The 17,120-nt window shown below is 43.9% G+C and overlaps 1 protein-coding gene and 2 long non-coding RNA genes across 9 annotated transcripts in view; 1 reads left to right on the plus strand and 2 right to left on the minus strand.

The window, feature by feature from the left end:
- The first annotated feature begins 5,158 nt into the window (after positions 1-5,158).
- The window catches only part of KLHL7 (kelch like family member 7), a 40,788-nt gene continuing 28,826 nt past the window's right edge, over positions 5,159-17,120 (plus strand). Inside the window, exons 1-4 of the mRNA XM_084787731.1 lie at positions 5,159-5,509; positions 12,357-12,459; positions 13,154-13,247; positions 13,664-13,788. Of these exons, the coding sequence (XP_084643857.1) occupies positions 5,390-5,509; positions 12,357-12,459; positions 13,154-13,247; positions 13,664-13,788 (442 nt within the window). The 5' untranslated portion in view covers positions 5,159-5,389. The remainder of the gene's footprint in view (positions 5,510-12,356; positions 12,460-13,153; positions 13,248-13,663; positions 13,789-17,120) is intronic.
- LOC311600725 lies at positions 6,721-8,754 on the minus strand. The gene is made up of 2 exons (XR_014780339.1): positions 8,520-8,754; positions 6,721-8,446 (listed from the first exon to the last, which is right to left on the minus strand). It is a non-coding gene; the product is annotated as an uncharacterized lncRNA (long non-coding RNA).
- LOC311600723 overlaps positions 8,856-17,120 on the minus strand; it is a 48,764-nt gene continuing 40,499 nt past the window's right edge. For all 7 annotated transcript variants that reach the window (XR_014780330.1, XR_014780331.1, XR_014780332.1 and 4 more), the window contains 2 exons: positions 13,662-13,728; positions 8,856-9,378 (listed from right to left, as the gene is read on the minus strand). This is a non-coding gene — a long non-coding RNA (uncharacterized lncRNA). The remainder of the gene's footprint in view (positions 9,379-13,661; positions 13,729-17,120) is intronic.

Here is a 17,120-nt window from a genome sequence, read left to right on the forward strand (position 1 = left end):
AAGAGCCATGTCTCCTCTGAGGCCCAGAGAAGCAGCCCAGGCAGATGGTGTCGCGTCTGTTCCTGCCCCATATGCCATATGCCATTACGGTGGGAAAACTACGAAAACACTCTTGTAGACACTCTTTTTTTTTTTTAAACTATTTTTATTTAGAGGTATTGAAGCCTCTACCTCCCTTCCACCAAGCCTTTATAACCCTGGGAAAGAGAGAAAAGGTAAGGGAGAGGGGGTGCAGACCCTTTACTTCTCTCAGCTGTTTAGGGTCAATTGGGTTCTTTGAGGACAATACTGATCTCCGTCAACAGCAAAGGCAAGCAGTCTCCTCTGAGCTACCGTGCTGAAATGTTTCCCTCCGTCTATTTCCAAGCCGCCACACCATCCGTCTCTGGTCTCTCCAAACTGCTACACGCCACAAGCCACCACCACATGCCCCCACCTCCCTCCGCCCCCGCTCTCAACTCTCCTCCCCCCCCCCCCCCACTGTCTTTCAACTCTCCTGTTTATCTTCCGCAGAGTCCTAGACCACGCCCCTCTCCGTGCTGCAGGATGCAGGCTGTTACCAGCTGGAGAAGATCAAGCCCCTGCACGAGGCAACCATCATCTGCCAATAAACTGAAGTCCAAACTAAAATCGCTCACTTAGGATTAAAGCAAAAACATATTTACATAACATAACCGAGTTTACAAAGAAACCAAACCTTCCCTTACATCACTCTGCTGTAGGATTTATTTATGATCTAGATATTGCTGGGGTCCTAGGATCAAGCCCTGTAGGTCACCCTATTCTGGGGCAAGGAGGACATAACCAGAACTGTTGTAAACATTACTTCCCTGTGTCAGGATGTTGCGTTGCACCGTTACTGTGAGAACTACAAGCAGGAAGGGGCGGGGCAGGGTTGGCCAAGCCCAGTTAGACACATACCAGTTGTGCAGGTGTGTTGCCAGGGATCCAACTCCAGAAGGATGGGGAAAGGAGAAGGCTTATGATATTAGCATTTTGGTGCACACATTTGGGGAAATTATTGGTTGAATAATTCTAATTGATACTAACTCAGCAAAGCAATACTAAGCACTTTGGGGTTTTTAGCATTTTTTTTAAATGTTATTGATTCTTTGTGAATTTTACATCATGCACCCTAGTCCCACTCATTGCCTTTTGTATCCACCCTCTGCCCTTGCAGCCTCCTTCAAAGAAAACGAAAAATTAAAAAGAAAGAAAACAAAGCATAAAAACATCTCATCATGGAAGTTGTAGTGTGTCATGGTGTGTCACACAGTATATCCTTTCCCCACACATCTTTACTTGCAAATGTTCATTGCAGTGTATTAGAGTTATTATTATTGTTGTTGTGGTGGTTGTTATTGCTATTATTGGTTTTTTGAGACAGGGTCTCTCTGTGTTAGCCTTGGCAGCCCCGGACTCGCTTTGTAGACTAGGCTGGCCTTGAACTCACAGGGATCTGCCTGCCTCTGCCTCCAGAGTGCTGGGATTACAGGCATGCACCACCATGCCGGCTTGTTAGAGTTATTTTAATAAAACTGTATTTGTTTGTTGGGGACGGGCTACATGGCCAATGTTCAGCCATCTTGTCAGAACCTAGGTTCCTATTTCTCCAGAAGTCTGCCATTCACCAGAAACTAGCTGACCTTGTCGTAGGTCGGCAGTTAGACACCTGTTGTGGTTTATTGTGGGGGCTGGTCATTCCAAACCCCCGAGCTACTCCTTTTCCGGTGGAACTACTGATAAGATCAGATTAAGGGCCAGCTGCCCGAGAGCAACAGATCCAGGAGCTTTTTCCTGACTAACCAGATCCTTCACGACTTTCCTAGAATTTCTCTCCTGCAATTATAGCAGCTGTAAAGGTAGATACCTACCTGCTGGAGCATTCCAGAGTTAGGTATCCATAGCAACCCTTGCTTACGCAAATACCCATGCCTCTGTGCCTATATAAACTCTGTGAAAATTTTCAGTAAACGGGGTTTGATCAGAATGCAGACTTGCCCCCTTCTTCCTGTCCAGTGTTCTGTCTCCATACAGGAAAATTCTCCTCCCGAGCATTAGTCGAACCCCGGCGGGCCCGGGCATTTGTTTCTCTTAGGGTCTTCCTTAACTCTGCTATCACACAAATAAATGAAATTCTTTTATATTCATTTAATAACAAGCTTCACAGCACAATAACTGAGCAGTGATTACTCTATTCTTAACCCTCTAAGCTAATTTGGCTTCCTCCCAGCATGCATCCCAGCAATACTTGCACTTTGAAGCTTTCCTGCTCCAGCTCCCCTTTCCTGATGTTTCCTGGACCTCTGTCTATTGCTGAATTGCCTACTTCCTCCTCCCCTGACTGGCAAATTGTCCAGCCCTATTCTCCCCCATGCTTAGTGATTGGCTATAAGTGGCTTTATTGGCATATCAGGGGATAATTAGGGCACAGGATTGCAACCAGATATGTGGGGTACAGAAATCAGTATTTCAATTACACAATAACATTATGCCTACAGCAATGAGGTCTGGCTTCTGCTACACCGTCAATACTGCATCCCCACTGGGACTCCTCTCGAATATCCTGTTGCTGCCCTGTGTCATGGAAATCCTGAAGCTTTAGATCTGCAGGGTGGGTTTTATTTTACTGTAAAAGGAACTTTTGCCTTTTTCAGTTGGTTCCCTGCTCCCCACGCCCAGATTACTGGCTCTGTCTGTTAACCTAGGCCTAGTCCTGGAAGTCTAGCCTCCATATAATCTAACCTAGGTCTAGAATGTCTTTCAGCCTCTAAGGATTACTGCTTTGTAAACTCATCCTTTCTTGTTCTTCCTGAGCTCATAGCTGGCTAGTTCAGCTCAGATGTTCTGGCTCAAACTCCTCTCCCAGCTGATTTATTTAATCTGGCTTTTCTCTCAGCCTCTGAATTGCTCTGCTTTGGCTCAAACTAACTCTAGCAATCTGCTCTTATCTTCTGCCTCCTCATTCTCTGGCTCATTCAGTCTTTACCTGAGTTCTCTCTCTCTCTCTCTCTCTCTCTCTCTCTCTCTCTCTCTCTCTCTCCAACCTGGCTGCTCTTTCCCTCTTTCTTCCTCCTGCTCCCTCTCTCTTTCCCTCCCTCCCTCCCTCCCCTTCTCCTCCCCCCTCCTCTCTCTCTCTCTCTCTCTCTCTCTTTCTCTCTCCCTCTCTCTCTTTTGCTCTGCATTGCTCCTTAAGTAGCTTCCCTTTCTTCTTTTCTTCTCCTGAGAGTTGAATGTATCCTATTCTGTCAAATCTTCCTCTGATTTATCACTTTTTCTGCCACTCAATAGACATCACTTTCAAACACGGGTGCTTCCTTCTACAAACTCACTTTGCCCTCATTGTTTGAGATTAAAGGCATTTACCACCATGCCTGGACCTAAATTTTCCTTTACCTGAAACTTGCTCTATACCAGACCAGCCTTGAACTCAAGTGTGTTTGTATTTCAGTTGGTTCACAGAGACCTAGACGGGTCTTTGGATGTCATCTCTTGCCAGAGCAGCCATATTCTGAATTAAAATTCCTTTATATCTTACTATATCTTATTCTGTTATATTAAAAAAAAAAAAAAGAATGACTGAAAACCAAGCTACTAGGGTAGAGATAAGAACTGAACTGTTATTTATATCCACTGGGAGAGGGAAAATCAATTTTTCCCCAAGGGGGCGACACTGTGTATGACACTCCAATGCAGGCCACTCCACGGTCAGGAGGAGCTGACAAACACATAATGGACTCATGGGTTTTTTGGTGTGCTTTTATTTGGTTACAGTTGGCATGGGCTTCTTTTTTTCTTTTTGAGTGCTGTTTTATTTTGTTTTCTTGGTCTTTGGGATCTTGTTACAGTAAAGGGGTTTGTTTGTTTAAGAAAGGACTTAAACTTGGGGGAGTTGGCTGGGTGAGAGATCTCAGAAGGACTCGAGGGAGGGGAAGAATATGATCAAAATATATTTACATTTAAAACCATTTTAAATAATCTTTTTTCCCCCTTAATACTGAAAGGGGGCTGGAGAGATGGCCTAATGCTAAAGAGGACCGGCTGTTCTTCCAGAGGACCTGGATTCAACTCCCAGCACCCAAGTGGAGGCTCACAAATCTCTCTAACTTCAGTTATGGAGGATCAGCGCTCTCTTCTGGCCGTCATGGGCACTGCAGTTAAATGGCACATACCCAGACACATAGACCAAAACACCCATACAGATAAAATTTAAATTTGACAACACCAAAACAAAGTTCATTTTTTAAAAAAAGTCTAAAGCCTATACAAGGAATTTTCCCACTGTGCTGTAGTCCACCAACCTGATGTGTTTGGCATCAGTGTGTTTGGCAACTGCCTTGATTTTTTTTTTTTTTCCTTTCCTTTTTCTGGGCACTATGAACTTTGATATAATCTCTTTTACATGACACATATCATCCAGGATACGTTGAATCCCTTTTTTTAGGCCATAGATGTTCCTATATGGCTTAGAATAATTCATTTTTCTTTAAAATGGTTATTGTTTTATACCAACAACAGTCTAGATCATTTTACATAAAACATAGTCCTTCAGACATCTAAGTAGAAGCCTGAGGCTATGTTCAAAGTTTTATTAGAAATAACAGTTTCAGACAGTCCTGTATATTCCTAAACAGCAAAATAAAAAACTCTAGTTATGAAACTCGTTTCCCTGAGTTCTAGGATTGAGTTCAGTGTCCCAGTAGAGCTCCGTGGGAAGCAGAGCCTGCCTTTGACTCCAAGTGCTGGGATTAAAGGCTTTGGCCTATTAACCAGGCAGGATGTCGCGCTAAGGAGTCATCGATTGAACTGGGCTCTGGCTTTCTGAATCCCAAACAAGTCATTCTTGTGCTTGGCATAAATGAGCTTTTGTCTTGCAGCGTGCCATTTTCATTGAACAGTTACTGAGCACCTTCAATATGGCCCACTCTGACCCTGTTCTCGAGGAGCTTATGGCACGGGGAGATGGCTTGGTATGTTCTATCATACAATCAGCTAAGATTGGTCATCACGAAATCTAAACCCGGGAACTGTGCCTTTGGCGGAAGAAAGGCACACGTGACCTCGGATCAGGCCGCCCTAGCCAGTGGAGGTACCCACGCAGGGCGCGACGCAGCCCGTTGCTCGGGTGTCGCGGGGCTGTGACGCACGGCCACGCCCCCTCCTACTCCTCAAAGCTCCCCCACCTCCTCCCGAGCAGTGCGCATGCCAGGGACTCTGGTAGCCCGCAACCGTGGCCGAGCTGTCTCCACCTCGCCAGCGCTCGTCTGCGGCGCCCCGACCCCCCTTGGCGCTCCCGCAGTTCCCCGCACTCCGCAGCCGAAGCCGTGCTCCCGACGGCCGCGGGTGGCGGGCAAACCCTCGCCGTGAGCGCGCGGAGGGCAAGAGGAGGATGGCCACCTCCGGCGTGGAGAAGAGTAGCAAGAAGAAAACGGAGAAGAAACTCGCGGCTCGGGAAGAAGCCAAGCTGCTGGCTGGTTTCATGGGCGTCATGAACAACATGAGGAAGCAGGTGCGGCCGGTGCGGTGCAGAAGGCCGCGGGGCAGGGTGGGCCGGCCGGGCCTGGCGTCTTGGCGGCTTGCAGGCCTGCTCCGCCACGGGGCTTCCGAGGCCCATTCGGCGGGGACTCCTGCGGGGGGTCGTCGCGCAGCGGGTCGGGGAGCTTTCGGTTTGCGGGCGGTTACGGTGCGGTGAGATCTGCAGCTGTCAGAGGGAGGCTCCCCGCCCCGCCGCCCGTGTCGCCTAAGTGGCACTAGTTGACAGATCCTCCCACACCTGCTCAGTTAGGGCAAAAACAGTCCCCGGGAAAAGGCCATTTTCTAAGGGCTCTGGGCGCCACCGTGGCCAAGAGGATCCCTTTTGTTCTCTTTTGTTTTGATTTGCGAAACTGCAGCACGTCGTCAAAGGTGGGCTGTGAAAGGCGCGCTTTAACGGTGGAGACGGTAGCTGTTTTTTTGGGTTTTGTTTTTTGTTTAATTCACTAGATTATAACCTCTAATGACCGGTAAGCATGGGAACGCCACTTGGTTGGTTTTTGGTTCCCTGAGAACACACACGGAAGGAGGGTCTAGGAGTGTTTGAGTTTGATGACTCTCTGATCCTGTTTTTCAAAAGGACAAAGCACTACGTAAGCTCGAGTGATGGAAAAGCCTAAATCGCCTCTGTGGCGCTTTTGCTGTGAGTATGGACAGCATACGAATTTAAGATTTATTTAGGAAGATACCAACTCCCGATTTCCTCTGGCAGACACTGGTCGCACCAACCTTCCCTTTGTTCCCACCTGGCACAGTGCTCCTGTGCGGTGGATACAATGTTCCAGAAAGCCTAGATCATTTCTTAGCTTTTATGCTGAAATAGCGGTAAATGGCTGAGTTCATTATTTAAAATATCTCTTTTCAAATTTATGTTCGTTTCATGTAACCCTTTTTGTGGTCTACAGAATTGATGGTTTGAGATTGCAGGTGTCTTTAATCTGATGCGTGCCGGTAGTGGCAATTAAACCAAGCTCACTGGTGCTTAAACTTGTTTAAACTCATGCTGGTGTGCTCCCACCCTCCCAAGCCTTGTCTCTGTGGCCTGAAGCTTTGTAAAGCATTACCTCATTCCTTAAATCGATAGGCCACAAGTAAGCCACAGCATCAGGTCGTAACTTGAGGAGATTGTATGGGTCTGCACGTTTAGTTCATTGATTTTAAAGTTGATTCATATTTCTTAGACTTAGCTTTAGACTATTGTGGCATCTTTTTATTGTTAAAATAGAAATACAGTTATTAGAGTTACTGAAAAATCAAGGTTTATGCTACTGAATACAAAGAAGAATATGGCTACTTGGTGAGCGCTCTGGGATCTGACCCTTCTACTGTGGCTAATTTAATCTGCCTGATTATTTTTTTTTTAATCATTGAGTTGGGTGCAATTATCAACTTCGTGGAATTTCACATTTTTAAATTCCACATTTTTAATTCCATATTTGTTGTAATAATATCTTGATTTTCATTGTTTGGTTTTGTTGAGCTATTACAGATCCCTATAGCATTTTAATCACCTGTATCTTTGTCTTAGTTAAGGTTTTATTGCCAGGTTCTGTTGCTTTGCTGCTTGCTGGGCCTGGAACATGGCCACCTTGTTCAAATACATCCTCATCAGCTTTCTGTTGTCCATGGTTTCCTTTACTGCCTCAGTTTGGCTGTCCTGGAACTTGATCTGTAGATCTGGATGGCCTTGAACTCAGAGATCTGTTTGCCTCTGCCTCCCGAGTACCAGAACTAAAGGTGTGTGCCACTATGCCTGGCCCTAAACTTTTCTTTAATTCCTTTTCACAAGTTGGAAGTTTAATTGGGTACAGTCTTGCCTGTTGGCATATAAGCAGCCTGTCCCCTGGGTTGCTTAGCAACCTCTGACATCAGCTGCCTGCCACTAGGTATGCGAGGGGCCCAGGATATAAAAAGGGTTGACCTGTTACCTTCTCTCTCTTTCTTTGCTGCCTCTGCCTCCCTGCTTTTCCCCTTGTGTTTCTGAGTTTCCCCCTGGGGCAGCCCTCCCCTCCCCTCTTCCCTGTCCCCTTTCATCCTTTCTGCTGTAAATCTCATAGCATATGTGTTGTGTGGCACATATTTCATATTTAGCATTGCCCTGAGGTCACCACTCCCTTTATTAGATTTAGGATCATGCTTCTTAAACTTTAGGAGGTTTAAAGTTTTTATCTTCTTGATCACAAGGACCATTACACTTCTTCATGCCCCTTTTCTCCTCAAACTACATTTTGTGTTTTTTCTTGCTCAGCTTCCTCCTTTTCATTATAGATCTGCATAAGAGTGGCCACTAATGACCACACAGGCTATTTTGAAATCTCTGCCAAAGCTATTGATCCCTAACTTTTTGGTTTAGCAACAGGCAGATTTTTGGACAATGGCAGAAAGCAGCTGCAGTCTTCACTAAAATATCACAAGCATGGTCTCTAGCCCACATACTAGTATTATTCTCTCTGGAGCCAGGTGAGCTGGGCCCCACAGTTCAAACCACCCTACTGTGTTCCATGCTCCTGCTAGGATGGCTCATTAAGCTCCGCTTAAAGCATTCAACTGCTTTCTGGATCCAAAATCCTAAAGTCCATATTCCTCCTAACAAAAGCATGGTCTGGCCTCTCACAGCAATACCCAGGCCCTGGTTCTGACTTCTCTTTTAGGGCCATTGGAGTTTGAGGATTTGGGAAATAATCCACTATGAAAACCAAACCATGTCACAGGGGTGGAACAGGGCAACTTTTTAAAGCAAAAACCAAAAAAAGCCCATAAATAAGATTGGAGGTTGAGGCATCCAATCAGATACACTGTATGTTCCAACGTATTTCACTCCTGGCATCTTAAGGGGAATCACACCTGGCATCTTAAGGGGAATCACTCTTGGCATCTTAAGGGGAATCACTCCTGGTATCTTAAGTGGGAATCACTCCTGGTATCTTAAGGGGAATCACTCCTGGTATCTTAAGGGGAATCACTCCTGGTATCTTAAGGGGAATCACTCCTGGTATCTTAAGTGGGCATCTATGTCAGGTGTCTCAAATGGCTTCTTGATAGCTTGGCCTAACTCAAGCCAGTCAGAGCTCATTCAGCTGCTGCTAGGTCGTGGCCCCGGCTGGGTGGCAACCAACAAAGCATAGGGTGAGGCGTTATGGTTAGATGCATCAGGAACATTTGACTCTGGAGCTGTTTTAGGAATTGGAGCTGTTTGTGGGAATCTAGCTTAGTACCAGATGGAGACTATACACAAGATGGAGTCTCTGTAGCTAAGGCGCTCTGCCCCCCAAGAGTTATATTGCTATGAAGAGACATCATGACCACAGCAACTCATATAAAGGAAAACACTAAATTAGGCCTGGCTTACAGTTTCAAAGGTTTAGTCCATTTTCAGAATGGCGAAAAGCATGGCAGCGTGCAGGTAGATATGGTGCCTCTTTGTCCCCAACTTTACACAGGTATTTCTGACCAAAATGCAATTACTGTAAACCTGGCTTAAAGTAGCCTACTTCTCTGTCCCACAGCCTGAATGCTGGGATACCTTGAAATTTCCTCTGCTAGATTAAATTCAGTTTCCTAGGGGAGATCAGGGCACAAACAAAATACAGACAACATTTTTGCCACATGGTAACGCGGAATCCTTGTTCCCATCCTTAGCCTCTGCATTTCTATTGGCATTCTGCCCTTCGAGCAGAAACCTTAACAACAAGCCTAGGGCCTCTCTAGCCGCATCTCCAGTCTCTTCCGGGTTTTCCATAGACTTGTTGCAAAGGTTTCCGGATGATGTGGTCAGGTTGGTTACAGCAGCGATCCCACTTCTGGCGCCAGCTTTCTGTTTTGCGGTTTCTGCTGTAGTTTTCATAGCTGTGAAAAAAAAAATACTTGAACAAAGCAACCTGAAGGCAGACAGTGGGGTCTGGGCCAGAGAGAGTTCATTCACGTTTGGTTGGCCCCATGTGCTAGGCAGAACATCGGGGCTAGGAAAGCACAGGTCCCAGACAAGAAGAGACCAAGGACACGATTATCCCCACCTCCACCACCAAAGTGTGGACCTGTCTCCAGTGGCCTACTTCTACTTGGCCTTATTTCTAAAATTCTTACCTAATCCCCTAAAATAGTGGTGCCATTTACAGCCACGCCGTCCATGCATGGACCTTTTGGAGGTTTACTTCATATCTAAGTCGTAATGCTGTCGAAGGCCAGTACTGCTTTTGAGGCTTTGACTTCCTTGATCCTAACTTCTGAAAAGGTAGGTTCTTAACCCATCTATGTTCAACACCTTAACTTCTCTTATTCTGCCGGCTTCTTGCTGTCAGCATTTAAACATGTTTTAACTTCTAGCTTTTTAGTCAACCAGCAAACATTTACCAGTTCTCAGCCTTAACATTCTCCTCTAAATAACCTTTTATTGTTGACCCTCACAGTTGAGCACACTGTCCTTTTTACTTACGTTCATATATTGTCCTGTTGCAGTCTGACTTCCTAACTTGTTCATCCAAATGGATGTTTACTAAGAGCCCGCTATGTACAGAGATTTTGCTGGATTTTAGGACCAGAGTAGTAAGCAGACCTACTGGGCCCCTTGCTTTACAGTTCATTAACTAGAAGCCACACAGACAGATGGAAACCTGCAGCAGTGGGGGTATTATTCTTAAGGAGAAGATATAGCATATTGGCCATCAGGACAGGTCTCTAAGCAAGTGACAATGGCGAGCTAACGGAAAGAGTGCTTCCCAGGTAACAGAAACAATGTGCTTATGCTGGAGACCAACTTTACTTTAAAATGCGATGCTCTGGTTAGAGTCCAGTTTGTCTGGAATATAGAACACGAGGAGTGAACATAGTGCGCGAGGACACTGCTGAGCTGCTTATGTGCTGCTTTGTAAGTTAGTGTTGGCCTGGTTTTCTTTTCTTTCTTTCCCTTTTTTTGTTTTTGTTTTTGTTTTTGTTTTGTTTTTTTTCAAGACAGGGTTTCTCTGTTACACAGAGCACTGACTGTCCTGGACTCACTTTGTAGACCAGACTGGCCTCGAATTTGCCAAGATCCACCTACCTCTGCCTCCCAAGTGCTTGGATTAAAGGCGTGTGCCACTACACTCGACTACCTGGTTTCTTTTTAAAAAGATTTTAAAATTTAAGTTACTGAATTAAGAGAGATCTCAGAGTGATTGCTGGCAAGGGTTATAATTTGTGTTTTCAGCTATGGTTCACTTGAGTTGTCAACAGGACGATCAGTTAGTGAGTCTGCGTGGCTGTAGCTTACAAGTGTGAATGTACTAGTTATTCTACAGAAGGTAACCTCTTCACTGACGGCGTGGCGGTCTAAGAATCTTGGTAGGCCCTCATCCAGAGTCTCTTCAGACTTACTGTAATTTCCTTGAGTTTGTCTTCATTAAACTCCACTGCTTTCATTTGCACGGACACTTTGTTTATATTTCAGTACCCTTAAAATGCTTTCTTTAAAAGGATGGCTCTAAACTGTACTCAAGTGGCCTCTTAGCCATCCTAGTTACATTTTTATGTTTCCTAATAGTTTATGCTCAGAGAAGGAATCTGAACTGTGATCCTGCAGACACTGTCCTTGGGCAGCTGTTCCCTGCACAGCAGCTCCACAGTCTGTGCCCCCTGGGGAACCACCACTCCATTTTCCCTGCTGCCAAAAGTACTATACCATGTTAATACCAATCAGAATAGCAACGAAAATGCAACCTGAGGTTTGAAGGGGGATTCAAACCATAGCAGCCCACCCCTCCCATCTGTCTGTCTGTGTGCCCCCCTCCCTCCCCCCTCCCCCTCTCCCTCTCCCTCCCCTCTCTCTCAGCATCCCTTTTTGAAGTCTTCTCTTTGTCTCTGGGCTCTGGTATTTACACCTTCTCAGAGGCCTCAGAAAGTTTAAACTATCTGCAGCTGGCAAAGACCACGCCCCTCTCTGAGCCCCATGAGGCTGTTATTAGCTGTAGACAAACTAAAGACAGTCTCAAATCCCATACTTGAGATTAAAGCAAAAACATATTTATATACCATAACTGAATTTTTAAAGAAACCAAAACTTCCACTAAACCTACCTTCTTTCAGCAGCCTAGAGCGTCACTGCTGTTGTCTTGGTCAGAAGTTTCAGCTTAGAAATGGCTGCTGTCCAGCCTCTGTCAGAAGGGTGTTTGTGAGCAGAGCTATCTAAGGAGACATTGCTGGGGGGAAGAGCTATTTAAGGAACGATTACATGCCGGGGAGGGGGAGCGAGAGTGGGGGCAGTCAGTTTATTTTTCTTTGTGTATTCTGAATCCATTCTGTTTCCCCCTAGGGCTATAACAGCTACTTTTTTGGGTAATGTGCCCTATACTCTGGATTTTACCAAGCATTGGTAAAATATGGTTACATTGCAGTGATTGAAACATTATCATTTGCATATACCATCATATCATTTAATTCCTCCCTTCCCTGCAAAAAGCTAGCAATAAAGGCCTTAGAATTTATGCCAGGAAAAAAGTTTTGGCTTCCCTGAAGGATTAGTAGACTATTTTCTTTTGAGGGCAAAAGCGACATAGGATGTCCTTATATAGCCCAGACTGGCTTCTCCTCAGCTGTGCACATCACTCGAAGCTCAGGAAATTTGCTTTAATGATACACTAATTTATGTTTCTCTTGACTGTTGGGAGGTATAGTACCAATTTTTTATATTGTCTGACAGCAACTCTGGAAATCTGATAAATACATTCGAATGTGCGTGTGGAAAGGCTATTAGCAGGAAATTGATATGGGCAGTACAGCATTTGGTCAGTTCCTGCTTTGTTGTACTTAGTACTGCGGAACTGGAACCAGTGAGCTCTTCCTCTTTTTACTAGAGAACACTATGTGATGTGATCCTCATGGTCCAGGAAAGAAAGATACCTGCTCACCGTGTTGTCCTTGCTGCAGCCAGCCACTTCTTTAACTTAATGTTCACAAGTGAGTATTTTCAGGTAAAACCTATTGGGTTTTTTCCATGAGAATTAGGTAGTCTAAATACAAAATATTTTTCTAGTTTTTAAAGCTTTTTAGAACCCAAGGCTATAGAACAATAAGGAGAATGCAAGCAGGCATGATGATCAGGATGTCTTTGATGGTAAAGATAATTTCTGCCTCAATGTTCAGGGTTTCTTTTTTACTTCACCTGAGGTAGAAAAAATGAGACACACCGGAGTAGAAAGAACCGTTTATTTTTAGCTGAGACCTAGAACCAAGTCTTAGTGACACTGTTCAGTTTAGTTGTATTGATTTTTGAGACAGGAGCTTGCTATGTAGCCACGGTGGGCTTAGAACTTTCAGTGATCCTCTTGCCTCTGCCTCCCAAGTGCTGCTGAGAGTGGGGCGTACATAAGGACACCTGTTTCATTTTCTGTGATCTTAGTTAAATAATGTATATGTCTCAGTTTTTGTCTTTGGTGTCCTTCCTACTCTGCAGATTTGGAGAGAATAAGAGAAGAGTGAGGCTGAATTATTTTAGGACCTTGGAGAAAATAAGATCTAATTTCTTTGTCATTTGCATATGAGGATGCTCTTAGCTCCTCCAGGGATCTCTGCCCCAGTGTGCTCTGTGTTGACTGCAGCCTCGCTGAAGCCCCTGGGTGCTGCTGCCACTTATGGTCCTCTCTTCTTTCAGCTAACATGCTCGAATCTAAGTCCTTTGAAGTGGAACTCAAAGATGCTGAACCTGATATAATTGAACAACTGGTGGAATTTGCCTATACTGCTAGGTAAGTTAAGAATCATTTTGAGGCTGATTGGTGGTGGCGCACGCCTTTAATCCCAGCACTTGGGAAGCAGAGACAGAGGCAGGTGGATTGCTGTGAGTTTGAGGCCAGCCTGGTCTACAAAGCGAGTCCAGGACAGCCAAGGCTACACAGAGGAACCTTGTCTAAAAAAAAAAAAAAAGAAAGAAAGAAAGAAAGGGAAGAAGAAGAAGAAGAAGAAGAAGAAGAAGAAGAAGAAGAAGAAGAAGAAAAAGAAGAATCATCATTTTATTTGGGTTGTAAAGTTGGGGTCTGCCACAGAAAAGGATCGTTGTAACAAACTGGTTTGTTCCTGATTCCTTAGAACAAAAAATATTTCATAGTAATATTATTTCAGCAATAAAAACTTGTATGAAATTAATATTCCCTTTAACTTACAGAATTTCTGTGAATAGCAACAATGTCCAGTCTTTGTTAGATGCAGCAAATCAGTACCAGATTGAACCTGTGAAGAAAATGTGTGTTGATTTTTTGAAGGAACAAGTTGATGCTTCAAATTGTCTTGGTAAGAAATACCACATTCCTGGCTCTTTAAAAAAAAATCCTGATTGTGTATTTAAATAAAGAAAAAAGCACATTGGTAAGAATCTTCATTTAACCTTAAAGAATACTATTCATTGAAACGTTTTAAAATTTACAATTTAAACAGAACTTATAAAGAGGCACATACTTGCCTTGGCAGCAGTGAACTCAAATACCGTGTCACAATTTTCATAAATTAAAATAGCTTCTATAATGATTTTTCATTTATCAAAGACAAGGAATAAGGATACCACCTCGTTGTAATAGTGTTTATGAAAAGCATGGCCATTTCTCTTACAGGGAGTGTTTATGAAAAGCATGGCCATTTCTCTTACAGGGCTCATAATGTGCTAAGAAAATGGTTTATAACTCCCCTGAAGTCAGTCAGTCACTAGAGTCCTCTGTGCTGCTTGCCTAGACACCATGCAGTCTCTCCATCGTCAAATACGGAGTTTTGCACTAGGAACCAGAACAGTCATAAATTAAGGGGCTAGTTGAACTGCAGTAGCTCTTTGAAGCTATTGCCTCAAGTAAGTCATCTTTGAAAGAAGTGGAGAAAGCAATTCAGAATGTTCTCAGTTTAGAGTGCATTTTACTGTGAAGTGATCCTTAGTGGCAGTGAACAAAGACTCTGTGCTGTGTTCCTACCCGTGCTGTGACTCAGGCTTTAGGGGCTTTAGGGGACAAGAAGGCTGGAGGTCCAGGACAGCAAGGAGGAAAAAGTCGAACCAAGGAAATAGAGAGGCCTGGAACTGAGTCAACACTAAGATTTCTGACTCACGGGAAAAATGGAATTGGTGGTGGTGCATTGAAAACAAACAAACAAATAACAACAAGAAAGAAAGAAAAGAGATACTGCCTGCTACCCAGTCCACAGGCGCCCTCTGGAGTGAGATTCTTCTTCTGTACCATAGTGTTCAGCTCTGTTCATCTAGCTCTTATTTTTAATATTTAAAGTTGTTTCTCCTTATATGAATAAGTATTCTCACACTATTTATTTACAGAATGGATTTACCTTAAAAGACATGTGGGGCGGGGAAGCAGGAAAGATGTCTCAGCAGTTACGAGTACCTACTGTTGTTGCAGAGGACTTGGGTTTGGTTCCCAGTGCCCAGCCTGTCTGTTACTCTAGTCCAGGGAAGCCTTCACCGTCTCCTGGCCTCCTTGGGCATCAGGCATGCACATTGTGCACATACACTTGCAGACAAACACACATACACCTAAACTATAAATAATTTTAAAGGATATTTTTGGAATAACTCCTTAGCTCTTTGAAGTTATTGGCATGTTTCAACTGTAAGCAAAAATGTCTTTTAAAAATGTAGTAGAGTTATTGGTAAAAAAAAAAAATAGTGTATACAACCTACGTTTTTGCTAAACGTGTCTTGTGTTTTGTGCTTCCAAAAGGAATATATTGGCATTTGCCTACTTCCTGCTACCATTTTGTGTGGTTTCTATTTGGTTTTGTGGTGCTTAAGATTGAGCCCAGGGCCTTGTGCGTGTTAGGCAGGCATTTTGCTGCAAAGCTGAGAGAGAAAGAATACCCCAGTCACACGGAAAGGAGCCTGATGCTGAGCCCAAGCCTAGGACAAAGACAATGACTTGAACTAGGCTTGATGGCCGAAGTGGGAGGATTGCCTGTAGCTAACGGCCAGCCTGGGCTATAGTATGAGACCTTGTCTCAGAAAAGGGGACAATGGTTCTGAGCCATTTTGCCGTCCCTCAGTGACTTGCTGGAGGTGGGATGAGAGGCCGTGCTTCTGTCTGCTTGCTCTGTGGGTCTGAGCTGCCAGTGCCATCCAGTTAAACTCCTGCCTAAGAAGAATTCCTTTTGCTTCTCCGCTGCTCAGAATGTCCTGACAATCTAAATTCCACGAGTGCTAAGTAAACCCATGGCAACTGATTGTATTGGGCAAAATTCAGTCAGCTGTGGTGATGCATACCTCTCTAATCCAGTTCTAAGAGAGCAGAGGCAGGCTCTAGACCAGCTTGGTTTAGATAGCTAGTCCTCTATATAGTCCAGGGCTATATAGTAAGACCTGGTCTCAAAATAGCAAAACAAAACAAAATCATACAGAGTTCAAGGATACATAGTAATTTGAGAGACAGAATATCACATTAAATAGACAAAATGTATAGCTCCTGGGGGCAAATTTAATGTAAGTAGGAAAATTTTAAAAGGATGTTTGAAGGGCCATAAGCCCCATGGTTTTTCAGTCTTGACATTTAGTCAAATTGAACAATAAAGTAGATACCCCCTAAAATTCAAACTAAAGATCAATTGGGAAATTGTCTCATGATACAATACTGTAAATAAAAGGAAGCCATTACTGAAAGATGAAGAAGAAACGGGGCACAAATGTGAAACAGGAGCCCCAGGAGCAGACAGAACAAGAAAAAAAAAGTCAACAAACTACAAAGGAAAAGTCATTGGACCTTAAAGACAACGTTAGGCTGAGTAAAAGGTCAGACTCATGAACTAAGACGTTCCTCAGCTATGTCCTACTGGTATTTTTCTCTCTAAAGATTGAGAGCTTGGACTTGGGATGAAAAATGTTCTGGAGTAGATAAGAATCATATTGGGATGATGGGAATATACTAAGCCTGATTGGTGGCAGCTTTTGTTGTATGTACTTACCAGCAAAAATTAATGTAAAAATTATATTTTTTTAGAGATAATTGATGTGTTAAGTCACAAAAAACCCAAACGGCTGTTTCTGTCCTATTATGGCTGAGTATGAAGTTGGCTTACTCTCCAACTATCAAAAGATGGTTGTGTTAATAAGAGTAGTGACTTCATCAATAAGAATGCCCTAGCTAGGGTTTCAGTGGTAGCACAATAAGATGACATTTTCTTTCTTTTTTCTCTTTCTTTTTCTTTCTTTTCTCTCTTTCCTTCCTTCCTTCCTTCCTTTCTTTCTTTCTTTCTTTCTTTCTTTCTTTCTTTCTTTCTTTCTTTCTTTCTATATGCACCAGAGCTGCTCTTAAATTTCACCTGCCTCTGCCTCTGTCTCCACCTCCTGAGGGCTGGGATAAAAAGTGTAGGCTAGAGCCTGGCAGTGGTGGTGTACACCTTTAGTCCCAGCCGAGGCAGGTGGATGTCTATGAGTTCAAGGCCAACCTGCTAAGTTCCACTCCAGCTGGAGCTAAAACAGAGAAAACCCTGTTCTCAAAAAGCCAAAACAAAACAAACAAAAACATAGGCTGCTGTGTGTGCCCAACAAAATAAGATGACTCTTATTGTTTTAAGCAAAAAGGGAATTTGAGGGGCTGTGGTAGATAACTCATAAAATTACCCAGGTACCTCAAAAATCA

Source organism: Acomys minous (assembly GCF_964271855.1).
Source record: "Acomys minous genome assembly, chromosome: 6".
Lineage (NCBI taxonomy): Eukaryota > Metazoa > Chordata > Mammalia > Rodentia > Muridae > Acomys > Acomys minous.